The sequence below is a fragment of the Heterocephalus glaber genome, unplaced genomic scaffold (assembly GCF_053883595.1).
Source record: "Heterocephalus glaber isolate CG9 unplaced genomic scaffold, H.glaber_assembly_v1.0 deba00000943, whole genome shotgun sequence".
Taxonomy (NCBI): Eukaryota; Metazoa; Chordata; class Mammalia; order Rodentia; family Bathyergidae; genus Heterocephalus; species Heterocephalus glaber.
In genome coordinates this window covers 8,450,263-8,463,010 of record NW_028258175.1, presented here as the reverse complement: position 1 = coordinate 8,463,010, position 12,748 = coordinate 8,450,263, and the positions used below count along the sequence as shown (strand labels likewise).

Below are 12,748 nucleotides of genomic sequence, written 5' to 3'. Positions count from 1 at the left end.
AGAAGACAAGTCATTTGCAAAGCCATTGGCCTTGGAGCCCGTCTTCAAACTCATGGGGCTGCAATGGGGCTCTTCTTTATGACCAGTGAGAACCACATTAGTCAGGCTGAGTAGGGAGCAGAGCCCTGGTAATGAGTGGATCCCCAAGCTGAATCCTGGAGTCCGGAAATTTGGGAAAGGACGCATACAGCCAACCACTGGGAAAACTGGCTCCGGACAACGCAAAGGTGACACCCAATGTCACTCGAGGGAACTACACTGAGATCCTAAGAGGGTTCCTGAAGTTGAGTGAGACTGGCTGGCTCTTTCAGTTTTCTGGTCAGAGAAGCAGGCTGAAGAGGAAGACCACAAGACTGCCTGCAGCCCCTCAACCTCAAGAGCGAGCCCAAAGTGAGATGAGCTTCATTCTTCTCCAGGGTGCTGCATCTTTTCTCTGCCTGAATAAGTGTTGATGATTCAATTGTCTGGGCCATCTCTGATTTCTGTCTGATAGCACTTGCTCAATCACAGTTGCACTTGCATAGCAGAGTTGCAGGAGGGGGCAGATTTGGGCTGAACACTTGACTGAAGCTAACGTGGGGAGCCAGACAGGTCTGGGTGGAAGAGGCTCTGCCTCCTATCCGCTATGTAACCCTGGACGTCTTACCTCATCCTGCCGAGCCTCAGTTTCCTCCCTGGTAAAATGGAGATGGTGACAACTATTTTACAAAGTGGTCAAGTAGATCAAACAAGATCACCGATGTGCACATAATAAAATAGAAAAACTTTAGTAAGCATTAATGTTGTTCCAAATATTGGTGACATTTGCTCAGCCCTTACCAAGTCTACTAAGGTTTGACATTCACTGCTCACAACAAACCTGGGAATTAGCTAGTATGTCCTTCCGAGTTGTGTAAGTAGGAAAACTGAGATCCAAAGGGGATGGTCAAGGCTGTGTACCAAGAAGTAGCCAAGCTGGGATTCAGCGCCACCTGCCTGATTTCAGAGTGCCCATTGTGAATCCTCCCTTATTCTGCAGTAACCGCAACATGCTGTTGTTAAGGAGACCGTCCCAGATGAACTGTACCCAATCTAAAAATGCACAGAAGATGTAATTGTGTTGTATACCTACAATGTACCAATAAAAGAATTTAATTTAAAAAAAAATTTTAAAAATAAAAATAAAAATAATGAAAATTCACAGAAGGATTGAAGATGTAGCTCTGTGGGAGAGTGCTTGCCTAGTATGTATGAGACCCTGGATTCAGTCCCCCGTACCGAATAAAGAGAATGGGGTCTGAAAAAACATTAATTTCCTTAAGAAAGAGATACAAATGGTGAACAAGCCCATGAAAAGATGCTCAATATCATTAACCATCAGGGAAACACAATTCTCAACCCTAAAGGACAAACGCTTTTAGACCCACATAGGATGGCCATTTAAAAAAAGCATAGGAAATGACAAGTGTTACAATGATGTGGAGAAATTAGAACTCTCTGTTGCTGGTGGGAATGTCAGATGATGCAGCCTCTCTGGAAAAATGGAATACAAACATGTAGTTCCTCAAAACAGTAAACATGAAAGTATCATAAGCCCTGACAATTTCACTCATTGGTACAAACTTAAGGGAACCAAAAATACATATCCACTCAAAAACATGTGCACAAATGTTCACAGCAGCCTTATTGTCTATACTCTTATTATTCTCTGCTTACAGCCAAAAAGTAGAAACAACCCAAAATGGATAAATACAATATGATTTCTTTTTTTTTTTTTTTTTTTTTTGGTACCAGGGATTGAACTAGGGTCCTTGCGCTTGCAAGGCAAGCGACAGAACCACTGAGCTAAATCCCTGGCCCACAATATGATTTCTTCATATAATGGGAGATTATTTAGTCATAAAAGGAAATGCTACAATGTGGAAGGACCACGAAAACTTTATGGTAAATGAAAGAAGGAAGTGAGAGTTGAGTATGGTGGTACACTCCTTGTATTCCTAGCTACTCAGGAGGCTGAGGCAGGAGGCCTACAAGTTTGAGGCCAGCCTGGGCAATTTAGTAAGACCCTGCCCCTAAATAAATAAAAATGGCTGAGGATATAGCTCAGTGCTCCCTGGGTTTTATTTCCAGTATTTAAATAAAAAAGAAAAGAAGTTTACTACAGGTAAATCCATAGAGACAGAAAGTAGATTAGTGGTTGCCAGGGACTCAAGAGTGAGTATGGGAAGTGACCACTGATGGGTACAGGGTTTCTTTTGGGAATGATGAAAATGTAGTCACATTCATTGTTGTGATGGTTACACAACTCTAACATACTAAAAACTATTGAATTGTTCACTTTGAGTGAGTTCTATGGCACATATATAAATTACTTAATAGGGATGCCTTCTGAGAAGTGCCATGTTAGGCAACTTCATTGTGTGAACATCATAGAATATTTATTCAAACCCACATGATACAGCCCAGCACCCCCTGGGCTATATGGTACAACCCACTGCTCCTCCATTGTTTATATGGTTGGTCAACGGCTGAAATATTATACAGTGCATGACTGTATGTGAATTATAGCCCAACAAAACTTTTTTCTAAAGAAAAGATTAAATTTACAAATAAAAGTTAAGGTCTTGTGGCTGGGGATGTAGCTCAGCAGCTCAGCACCTGCCTGGCAAGTGCAAGGCCCTGAGTTTGATTTCCAGTACCAAAAGCTTGCACATAGTAAGTAATCTTTACTGAAGTAGAATCACATATCTTGAAAGGTAATTGTATGGACCCATGTGGCCCCCTCGGGTCCCAGGGCAAATGCCAGCTGGGAGGCTAAGAACTCGCCCCAAGTGATTCAACTCAACCTGACCACACGCCAGACCCAGTCAGTTACCTGAGGGCTGGGGACTTCTCGAAGCCTGTCTAGACACAGCGACAGTAGGTCTGTCCTCCAGATGCCTGGGAAATTGTTCACGGCCTGTCTATTGCAGGTGGCAGTGGTGCTCTACTAGCTTGAGGAAAGATCTGCAAGCCCCAGGCTTTCACTGAACATCTCAAATGTGTACGATGTAAAGGTTGATTTTTTAAAACTTGACTTCAGCTAGAAACAATTCTGGGCTCTTCCTGGTGTCATTTATCCAGGACTCTGGGAAGTTGGAGGAGGGGACACACCTTCATTCTTACTCCTCACCACCTCTTGACCGCCAATTTTATGTCAGACCCTAAGCCAAGCTCACACTCACAACCTTCTTTTCAGAGTCCAGATTAAATATCCCAAAGCATCAGTAAAAGAGAATGCCAAGGCCTCTGCAAACCTAGCGGGATCCTGCCTTTCTCAACCTTCCTCCTTCCTGTATGAGAAGGCAGGGATGCCATGTCACACCCTTCCAGGGAACAATATTCACACTGTAGTTCCTGTGAATGCTGCCCTCCCCCCACAGTAGTTAGGCAGAAAATATCATTTATTTTCCTTGGTATCTTCCAGACAAGTGGTTAGAAATCAAAACTTTGGACACAGATGGTGGTAGGCTGAATAATGGCCCCAATTAGGTCCTCATCCTAATCCCCGGAACATGTGAATATATTACCTTACACGGCAAAAGGGACTTTCCAGAGGGGTTTGCAGATTTTTTAAAATAATTTAAATTAGTGCATATATTTAGTACATAGTGATTACATTCATCACTGGAGTTGGTACATGCGCAAAACACATCTTAATTCTTTTATTTAACCCCCTTCCCTCTCCATCTCTTAGTTGAGAGGGGAGATTGTTATGGGTTATGGGTATGGGCCCAGTTCCACAAGCATCTTTATAAGAGGAAAGAGGAAGATCCAAGAGTCAGAGAAGGAGATGTGGTAACCCATGTGTTGTAAGACTGGGAGCCAAGGAATTTGGGAAGCCTTTAGAAACCAGAAAAGGCAAGGACATACATTCTCCCCCAGAGCCTCCAGAAGGAACACGGCTCTGCCAACCCACTGTGAACTTCTGACCTCCAGAACCGTAAGAGGAAAAAAACTGAGTTACTTTGAACCATTAGGTTTGTGATAACTTGTTAAAGCAGCAACGGGAAACAAATACACATAGTGGCTTCCTCCTTTTCTTCTTTATCATCATCATCATCATCATCATCATCATCATCATCAGAGTGAATGTTGCCTGAGTTCACTGATGTTGTCTTTATTAATATTTGATCCCCGGTACCAAAAATAAAATAAAATAAATAAATGGAGGAGAGGATGCACCTTCATCCTTATTCCTCACTGCCTCTTAGTCAACAGTTTTATGTCAGACCCTCAAACCCTCATTTTACTGAGGCTCAGAAAGATTGTATAATAGAAATCCTTTTGTGGTTACCAGCAGAAAGTACTGACTGTAGCTAATACCAGCCAGGATCCCAGTGGGGAACATGGCGAGGGCTGCCCATGAGTCTTCCCAATGATACCTTGAAGGCCCACACAGCTTTCTTTTGAACTCCTAGTCTTTCATTAAATGGTTCTTGGGAGCCTTGCCAGGCCCTGTTCTAAGTGCTGAATGAACAGAAAATGAGACTCTATCCCTGCCCACGTGGTGTCACGATACTGACAGCCAAGTGTGAAAACACATTCATCAGAGCATCACCCTGCAAAATGTGCTAAGTGCTGTGGATAAGAAATAGCTTGAGAGCAAATGGTGGGGAAGTGAGGTAAGGCAACACTGGAGGGACAAGTAGGACTCAGTAGATATTAAGCGCTGGGAGAGAAGGGCGGCCTGCCTCCTCACTGGTGCCATAGATGACAATAGGACTTTTCCTCTGTTGGTTCCATTTCTGTATATTTAGTACCTGCTCCTGGGAGAGAACCGTGCACAGTACCACACGGCACTTCCTGGAGCACTTGAACTGCAACTTCACCCAACATATTTTATTATTATAATGTGCGTGTGTGCGTGCCTGCATGTGTGTGTGTGTGTGTGTGACCTAGCACCTCCTACATGCACGGCAAGCCCTCCACTGCTAAGCTTCATCCCCAGTGCCCTTTTAACCATTTTTAAGTGTACAATATGGTGGTGGTAATTATATTCACAGTGTTGTGCAACCATTCCCACTGTTTGCAGATTTTCTCTTGCCCCAAACCCATTAAGCTTCATACCCATTAACCAACAACTCCCCATCCTCCTCTCTCACCAGGCCCTGTTGGCCCCTAATCTCCTTTCTGTCTCTGAATTTGCCTATGCAAGGTACCTGTCTCGTAAAGTGGAGTCATACAGTATGTGTCCTTTGGGGTCTGGCTTATTTCCTTTAGCGTGTTTTCAAAGTTCAAGGCTTGTGGAAACTTCATTTCTTCTTAAGGTTGAGTAATACTTCATGGTACAGACCACTGTGCCAGTCTCATGGAGCACATGAGTAATCCTAGCTATTCAGGAAGCTGAAGCAGGAAGATCACAAGTTCAAGGGCAGGTGAAGCAACTTAGTGAGACCCTGTCTCTAAATAAAGTCAAAAAGGCTGGAGCACTCAGCACTCCCTGGGCTCCATCCCCAGTACTAAAAAAAAGAAAAGAAAAACAGATCACCATAAGTCCTCACCCAGACATAACCCCAGGCCCTTGGGTAAGTTCAGGCTTGGGACATGTTCCTGTGCTCGTTTCTCCTCCGTTTCTACACCGGCATCTTTCCTTGAAGATAAGGCACTACAGAGAAGCAAATTGTGCAGCCAAAGCTGGCCAAGGTATCATGAGGACCCCGGATAAGGGGAGCAGAAGAGAACGGGGCACAGAATTCCAGGTGTATGCCAGGCACCATCTGTGCTCACCTCCTTGGGAAAATGACCAGAAACCCACAGCTCTCCAGCCCAGGACCAGAGCAAGGAGGCCAGTCCTCCTGCCTCCTCAGGGTAGGTACGAGTGGCGAAAGCAGGCAATGTCAAGAAAACACAGGCCTGAGGATAAGTGGGAAACACGGGAGAGGCGAGGGGAGTGGTGAGGACTGTGGAGGACTGGACAGAACACAGCTCATCAGCACATGGGAACACGAACACAATGGTGCCGAAGCTTTCTGTCAAAAAAACTGGGAATCTGGATTTTCATGTGAACTGGGCCCATTTCCAAACGCAAGCAGTTCATTTTAGAATGTTAAACGTCATGCAGCCAAACAAAACATGCCAGGTGGCTGTATGCGATCCAAGGGCAGCAAGTTGGGGACCTCTTTTAGAGAGCTGGTTACTGTGAAAAGAGATGAGCTGCAGGACCTCACTCCTTACTCTCACTAGAACCAAAAGCTCATAGGAGAGGACAGGGCTCCACAGGTGAAGCGCAGACTCCCCTCTTCCCATTTCCTGTGCAGCTTGAGAGTATCGCTTTCCTACCCCAAGATCCGTCCTCAGCTGTGGAATGAAGGGTAGACCACACGTCCCCTGAGTCTCCTCCATCTCTGCTGTTGTAATATTTGACTTCCTTTAAGACTCTGGCCCCAAAAGAACCCGGGGACAATGTTTTGGGATTTGGAGAGGTATTTTATTTTTAATTGACAAATACTAATATATACTTTATATATTTATGGGGCACAATGTTATATTTGATAGAGGTGTATATTAGGGAATGGTTGAATTAAGCTAAGTAACATATTCGTCACCTGACACATTTGGTTTTGTGGGGTCTTTCTTGTATGTGTGGGTGTGTGTGTGTCTGTCTGGTACTGGGGACTGAACCCAGAACATTTGCACTGAGCTGCCTTCCAACACTTCTAAAACTTTTAATCTTGAGACAAGGTCTTGCTAAGTTGCCCAGATTGAGTTTGAGCTTGTGACCCTGCTGCCTCAGCCTCCCAGAGTGCTGAGACCATAGGCATATGCCACCATACCTGGCTGGGTTTTTCTTTTTAATTGCAGCAAAATATGCACATAACTTACCATTTGTGGCACTCCGTACTTTCACAATGTTGTGCAGCCATCACAATCTAGCTACAGAATATTCTCATCACCTCCAACAATCTGTCCTGGCCCCAAGTTTCAAGGAAAAGTCAGGCTCTTATGATTCAGAAATGTGTTCCTATAGGGAAAAAGAAATCAAAACCCTTGTAGGTGGGTTGCAGGAGGTAGAAAAAGATGAGAGAGATGCAGCTCACCTGCCAGAGACGTCAGTGCCCCGGGTCTTTAGGGCATGCAGCATAACCAGCTGATGCCACAGCCAGGGCTGGCTCTGCTGTGCCGAGATCTCACAAGGACCTCGATATCATCCGAGCACAGATGACCCTTGGTGCCTCAGCCTCTGTTATTTTCCATTCTGATAGAAAGCATTTCATTCTACGATGCCACATGGAGAGCTTCCAACAAGAAAGCCTCCCTGGGCAGCACAGCTCCCCCATAAACGTAGGTAGAAAGGACACAAAGAAAATCATAATTTTAAAATTGTACCTTTTTTTTGAGACAGGGTCTCATTATGTAGTTCAGGCTGGCCTTTAACTCTCTATGTAACCCAGGCTGGCCTCAAACCTGTGGCAATCCTGCCTCAGCCTCCTAAATGCTGGGATTATAGGTGTACACCATCACGCCTGGCTTTGAAATTGTACCTTTAAGAAAAACTGCAGCTTCAGGACACAGCTACCCAAAGTAACAATGTCTTTTTCCCTTCCAGGAAACTCACTCAAAAAAAATTCCTAAGCTTTTTTTCTTTTTCTTTTTGTACCAGGGATTGATCTCAGGACCTTGCGCTTGTGAGGCAGGTGCAGTGTCACTGAGCTAAATCCCCGGCCCATTCCTAAGGTCTTAAAGATAAAGTAAGCCTGTAAACTGGGCCTGTGCTTCCCCTCCTTCAGGCCTCCATCATCAAGGCAGCGGCACTAGTAAGTGGGCAGCTGCATGTGTTTGAAATCTCTCTAAACTTCAAACACATGCAGTGGTTTGCATTCTAACCCGGCCCACCAAGTGGATGGCCTGATAGACAATGGGAGTGCACGGGCTAGATCATCCCGAGGTCCCTCATTCTATGCTCTGTTCCCCCTGAGTGTGTACTTTAATTCTGGGTAATGGACCGGTCTAAGGCCTCTCCGGGATGTGTTCTGCAATGCCTTTCTGTAACCGAAGCCGGGGAACCTGCAACCTAGCCAGGGGACAGGGTGAGTCAAGGTCCCCATCTCCTCTTTCGGGTTCCTTCTTGGGCCCTTCCAGTGACATTGTAACCTTGAGTAACAGTGTGGCCTTCCTGGGGCCCCTAGATCAGCTGCACTGTAACAGCAGCCCAGGGGTGTCTCACTTAGCGGGAGGTGAGCAGCACCCACCCCCAGCCTTCCTCCCTTCCCGAGGGATGTTTGTGTGGCCAGCAGGAGTGAAGTGACACCAGGCAAGTCTGTCATTATGCTAATTGCATCCGCTGGTGGGAATGCCAGGCCTCTGCTGAAAAGCTCCTCAGGGATTTATATGGTCTGTCTTCTATGTAATAATCCTGCAGGTAGATGGAAGTTTTTCATTTGGCAGAATGGAAAATTGATTTTGCCCCAAATTGTGGAAGAATTGCTGATCTGTGAACTTCTGAATTCTGTGGAGACACTGGCCTACTTGTGACAAAGAGCAGTGCCTGAGCAGGAGGGGAGAGGACCAACCTTCTATTCGTGGGGTTGCACAGGCCGGCACCTCCTCCTCATTGTTTGGTCGTGGAATAAGTCAGCGTTCCCACAAGCAGAGAGGACAGTGAAGCTGCTGCCAGGCACTTAGGTCTATGCACTCACCACTGCCGGATCGAAGGCGGCCATTTATTGTGATTAAAAAGGAAAAGGGATTTATTCAAAGCTCGCTCTGAGGAGAGGAAGGGGCCTCCCTACACAAATCACCATCTCCCCGCATAGGGGAACCTTAGGGTCTTTTACAGCCAGGCACAGTGGTGGAGGGGAGACAACGGACATGTCCGGGCTTGTCTGTCTCTCCTGAACCCAGACCTCGCCCTCCCTTGCTGTGGAAAGAGACTGGGTTTTGCCTACTTGGTGCGCCAGCATTTGCATACTCTGTCCATTCATCTGGGTGCGGGAGACATGGGGATGGCGGTTTATGCCCAAGGCCTGAGGAAGTTTGAAGAGGCCACTGGTCTCCAAAGGAAAAAAAAAATCTCACTTCAAAAGTTCTATTTTTCCATTTTTCATATCATAAATGTGTTTTCAGGATCTAAATCTCTCTCTTTCTAACCCCCCCCGATAATTTCTTAATATCATCAAATATTCTGTTAGGATTTAAATTTCTGTGTCTCTCTCTTTCTCTCTGTTCAAATCAAGATTCAAATAATGTGCACATACCGCAACTGGTTGAGGTGTTCTCGAATGTGCTGGGATGGCCTCCCTCTTCACATTTGCATCTCCTCTCCTCCTTCCCACTTCTCTGCAGACGCTCTGAGTCATTTACCCTAAGGTTTCCAGTGTGATCACTTCTCAGTCCCCACAGTGCTCTGTATTTCCCATGGATTGGCAGCTGGATCTACAGGCCTGTTTATATTTAACGTTTTTGCTGACAGACTATTTTAAAAGTGGTGCTGAGTCTTCCTCACAGACAGCCCTCAGCTGACTGACTTTCAGCGGTCTGCAGCCATTGATATCAAGACCCATCAGTTCCTCACAGGTGCTTCTGTGTCTGTATTTGGTGAGGTGCCCAACCCTCCTGGCTTACATGGTATTTCCCAGGTTTTATGGTATTAAGTTTCACAGCCCGGGAGACCTCTCAACCCCAGGAAAACCAGGACAGTTAGTCACTTGGGAAGCTAAGTTTTCAGTATTCTCCCAAGGATCCTTTTCTCTCATGTGATTCTGGGCAGAGAAGTCTGAACACTCTGTGGATCACAAATCAGAGAAGGCAGGGGTAGGGCTGCAGTACTGAAGTAGAACGGGTGGCCTAATGGGACAGGAAATGTGAATTCTCAGTCCTTAATTCAGGACCTGTTAATAGAGGTGGATGTTACTATAATCTCTGTATGGGCCAAGCTCTGCCTTAATCTCTGTGTGAGCCCAACTCGTAGTTTTATAAACAAAGAGGAACGAAGTCACAAACCTAAGGAGGAAGTTATGAGATTTTCGTTGGACGTAATGAGAAGAGAAAGCTCGTAATAGAGGTCTGTTACCAGGGGATTCCAAGAGGAAGTCCAATCAGGGGTCTCTGTCTTGATCTTACAAGCGTACGCAGAACACAGGAAGGGGCTTGAACTCAAAACGTTCAAAAGAAAACTGATCCTCAAGCTGAAGTCCCTTATCTGTTTTCTCTTTCTAACTCTGTCTGATAAATCTGCCTACACTTCTCACTGACATGTCTGGAAATTCCTACAAATCTAGTATTCCATGGGATAGGAGGCAGGTTGGGGGTCTCTATCTTCTCTTTGGGTCACCTCCTCCAGTTGGGTGAGATGCTAATTTCATGATTTCCGTCTGAATTGATCTGAAGGGAAAAGAGGCACCCAGTGCTTTCTTACCCAGCATCCTTCCCACTTTCTGACAGTACCCTGTCTTTTTTAGCCCATGTGTTTCAAGGTCACCAGTGACAGTCCCAGCCCAGGAATGAGCTTCCCCCTTCCAGAATCCCTAATCCCATTTCCCAAGCTACAGCATGACCCAGTGAATACCAGGGTGATTTGCTGGGGATGTTTTGGGAAACACTTTCTCTTTCTTTTTTCTTTCTATATAGTATACAATTTGACCATTTTAAGCAGATAGTTCAATGATTTGTGGTAAATTTAGTAAATTGTGCAGCCATCACCACAACACAGTTTTACATTTTCATCATCTCAGTAAGGTCCCTCACATCTGTTTATAGTCAACTCTATTCCCAACCCCAGCCCCAGGCCACCACTACTCAACTTTCTGTCTCTATGGATTTGTCCCTTGCCTTTTCTGAACATTTCACACAGATGGCATGGCACAATACTTGGTCTTTTAGGACTGGCTTCTTTGCCTTGGGTGTTTTGAAGGTTCATCCATTTTGTAGTTTAAATGAGTTCTTTATTCCTTTGAGCTGCTCAGTAGGATTACATTGCATAGCGAGATCACACTGTTTTCATGCACTCATCAGTTGAGGGACCTATGGACTGCTGCTACTTTTTTGCTATTATGAACAAGGCTGGTGTGAACATTCCTGTACAAGTGTTTGTGTGGCTATTTGTTTTCATTTCTCTTGGTCATAAATATCTAGGAGTGAAATTGCAGGATCGATTTATGTTTACATTTTTTTTAATGGTGCCAAAAGTTTATTTGAAAAATTCGGGGCAAACGAGTATGGGAGAAACCAGCTCTGGAGAGTGAATCGGTTCAAATAAAGCAGAAAAAGGGGGTAAAAGCAAAAGTGAAACCACATACCTCTCTGAGAAACTCTGTGCAGGCTACCCTGCACTCAACTCACTATTGCCATGTTTACATATTTAGTAAACTGCCAGAAGTATTTTCTAAAGTAGCTGGACCACCATTTTTCATTTCTCCAAGCAATGCCTGACTGACAGTTCCTGTGTCTCCCCATTCACACCACTTGTTATTTCATCTTTTTAATGATTGCCATCCTAGTGGATAGGAAGTGGTTGCTCTCACTGAGGTTTTAATTTGCATTTCTGTAATGATGAGTGTTGCTTTAGCACCTTTTCATGGAAACATTTTCTCACTCTTTTTTTAAAATTATTGCCCAGGTTGAGCTTGAACTTGGGATCCTCCTGCCTCAGCCTCCCAGAGTGCTGGGATTATAGGCATGCACCACCACACCCAGCATAGGGATTTTAATCTTTCAAAGCTGTGATTTTCAATTTTTCATTTTATTTTTTAAATTTTACTAGTACATATTTGCCATACATAATAATCACATCCATCATAGGGAATTTGTACATGTACATAATGTATCTTAATTCTTCTTTTTTCCTATTACCCTTCCCTCCCTTCAACCCTTCTCCTCTCCATTTACAAAAGCTTTGTTTCCATTTTTTTCATGTTCTCACTCTTAAAAGCAAAATGTAAGGAAACAGCAGTCTTTCTTCTAAACTAAGGTGAAGCCCAGGAGCTTCCCATGATAGGAGGACAGAGCAGAGCTCAGAGAACTGCACAGGAGCAGGTTCAGAGCCCTGATGAAATAGTACCTGACGTCCACCCATTCTCTAGATTTTTCTCATTTGTAAGAGCCAATAAATCCTATGAATTGTTTCAACAAGCTTGAGTTGTATTTTCTGTTACATGCAGTTTATTGACCATAATGGAGAGAGTCAAACTTGTATCTGTGTTCAATGGTATTTTGTTGTCGGTGTTTGTATTTTGTTTTGTTGTATGTGTGGTGCAGGAGATCAAACCTAGGACTTTGAGTGTGCCAGGCAGGTACTCTACTACTTAGTGTAACATCCCAGCACTCCACATGATATTTTATAAGGACACCCGTCCTAATAATCTCATCTTAATTTGACTATATCTACAAAAACTCTTTCCAGATAAAGCCACATTCACATGTACTGGGGGTTAGGACCTCAACGTATCTTTGGGCAGACACAATTCAAACCATAATAATCATAATTGAGTAGGGTTTATCTCAGGAATGCAAGGATGGCTCAACATAAGAAAATCTACCATCATAACTCACCACTCTGAAAGGCTAAAAGAGGTAAATCATATGATTATCATAATAGCAAAGAAATCCCTCTTCCAGAATCATGCCATGAAGCACTTACATCCCACAAACCCTTCCTGAGTGGCTACCATGTACTAACCATGGTGCTAAGTGCTCTTCTTATATGGCACTCTGGGACTCTCACTGCAATTTATGCTGTGATGATCCCCATTTTATAGACACAATACCATAAAGTGTGCTTCCCCGCTGTGAG

General features: G+C 44.5%; 1 protein-coding gene across 2 annotated transcripts in view; it reads right to left on the bottom strand.

Annotated features, from left to right (window-relative positions):
• The window catches only part of Tnfrsf17 (TNF receptor superfamily member 17), a 37,929-nt gene extending 28,449 nt beyond the window's left edge, over nt 1-9,480 (bottom strand). Inside the window, exons 1-3 of one of the 2 annotated variants that reach the window (XM_021237510.2) lie at nt 9,216-9,480; nt 8,532-8,659; nt 6,844-6,982 (exon numbers count right to left, since the gene is read on the bottom strand). In XM_021237510.2, coding sequence (XP_021093169.1) covers nt 6,844-6,846 — 3 coding nt within the window. In that variant the 5' untranslated portion in view covers nt 6,847-6,982; nt 8,532-8,659; nt 9,216-9,480. The remainder of the gene's footprint in view (nt 1-6,843; nt 6,983-8,531; nt 8,660-9,215) is intronic. The other variant, XM_021237511.2, reaches the window with a different exon arrangement.
• Between the last annotated feature and the right edge of the window lie 3,268 nt (nt 9,481-12,748).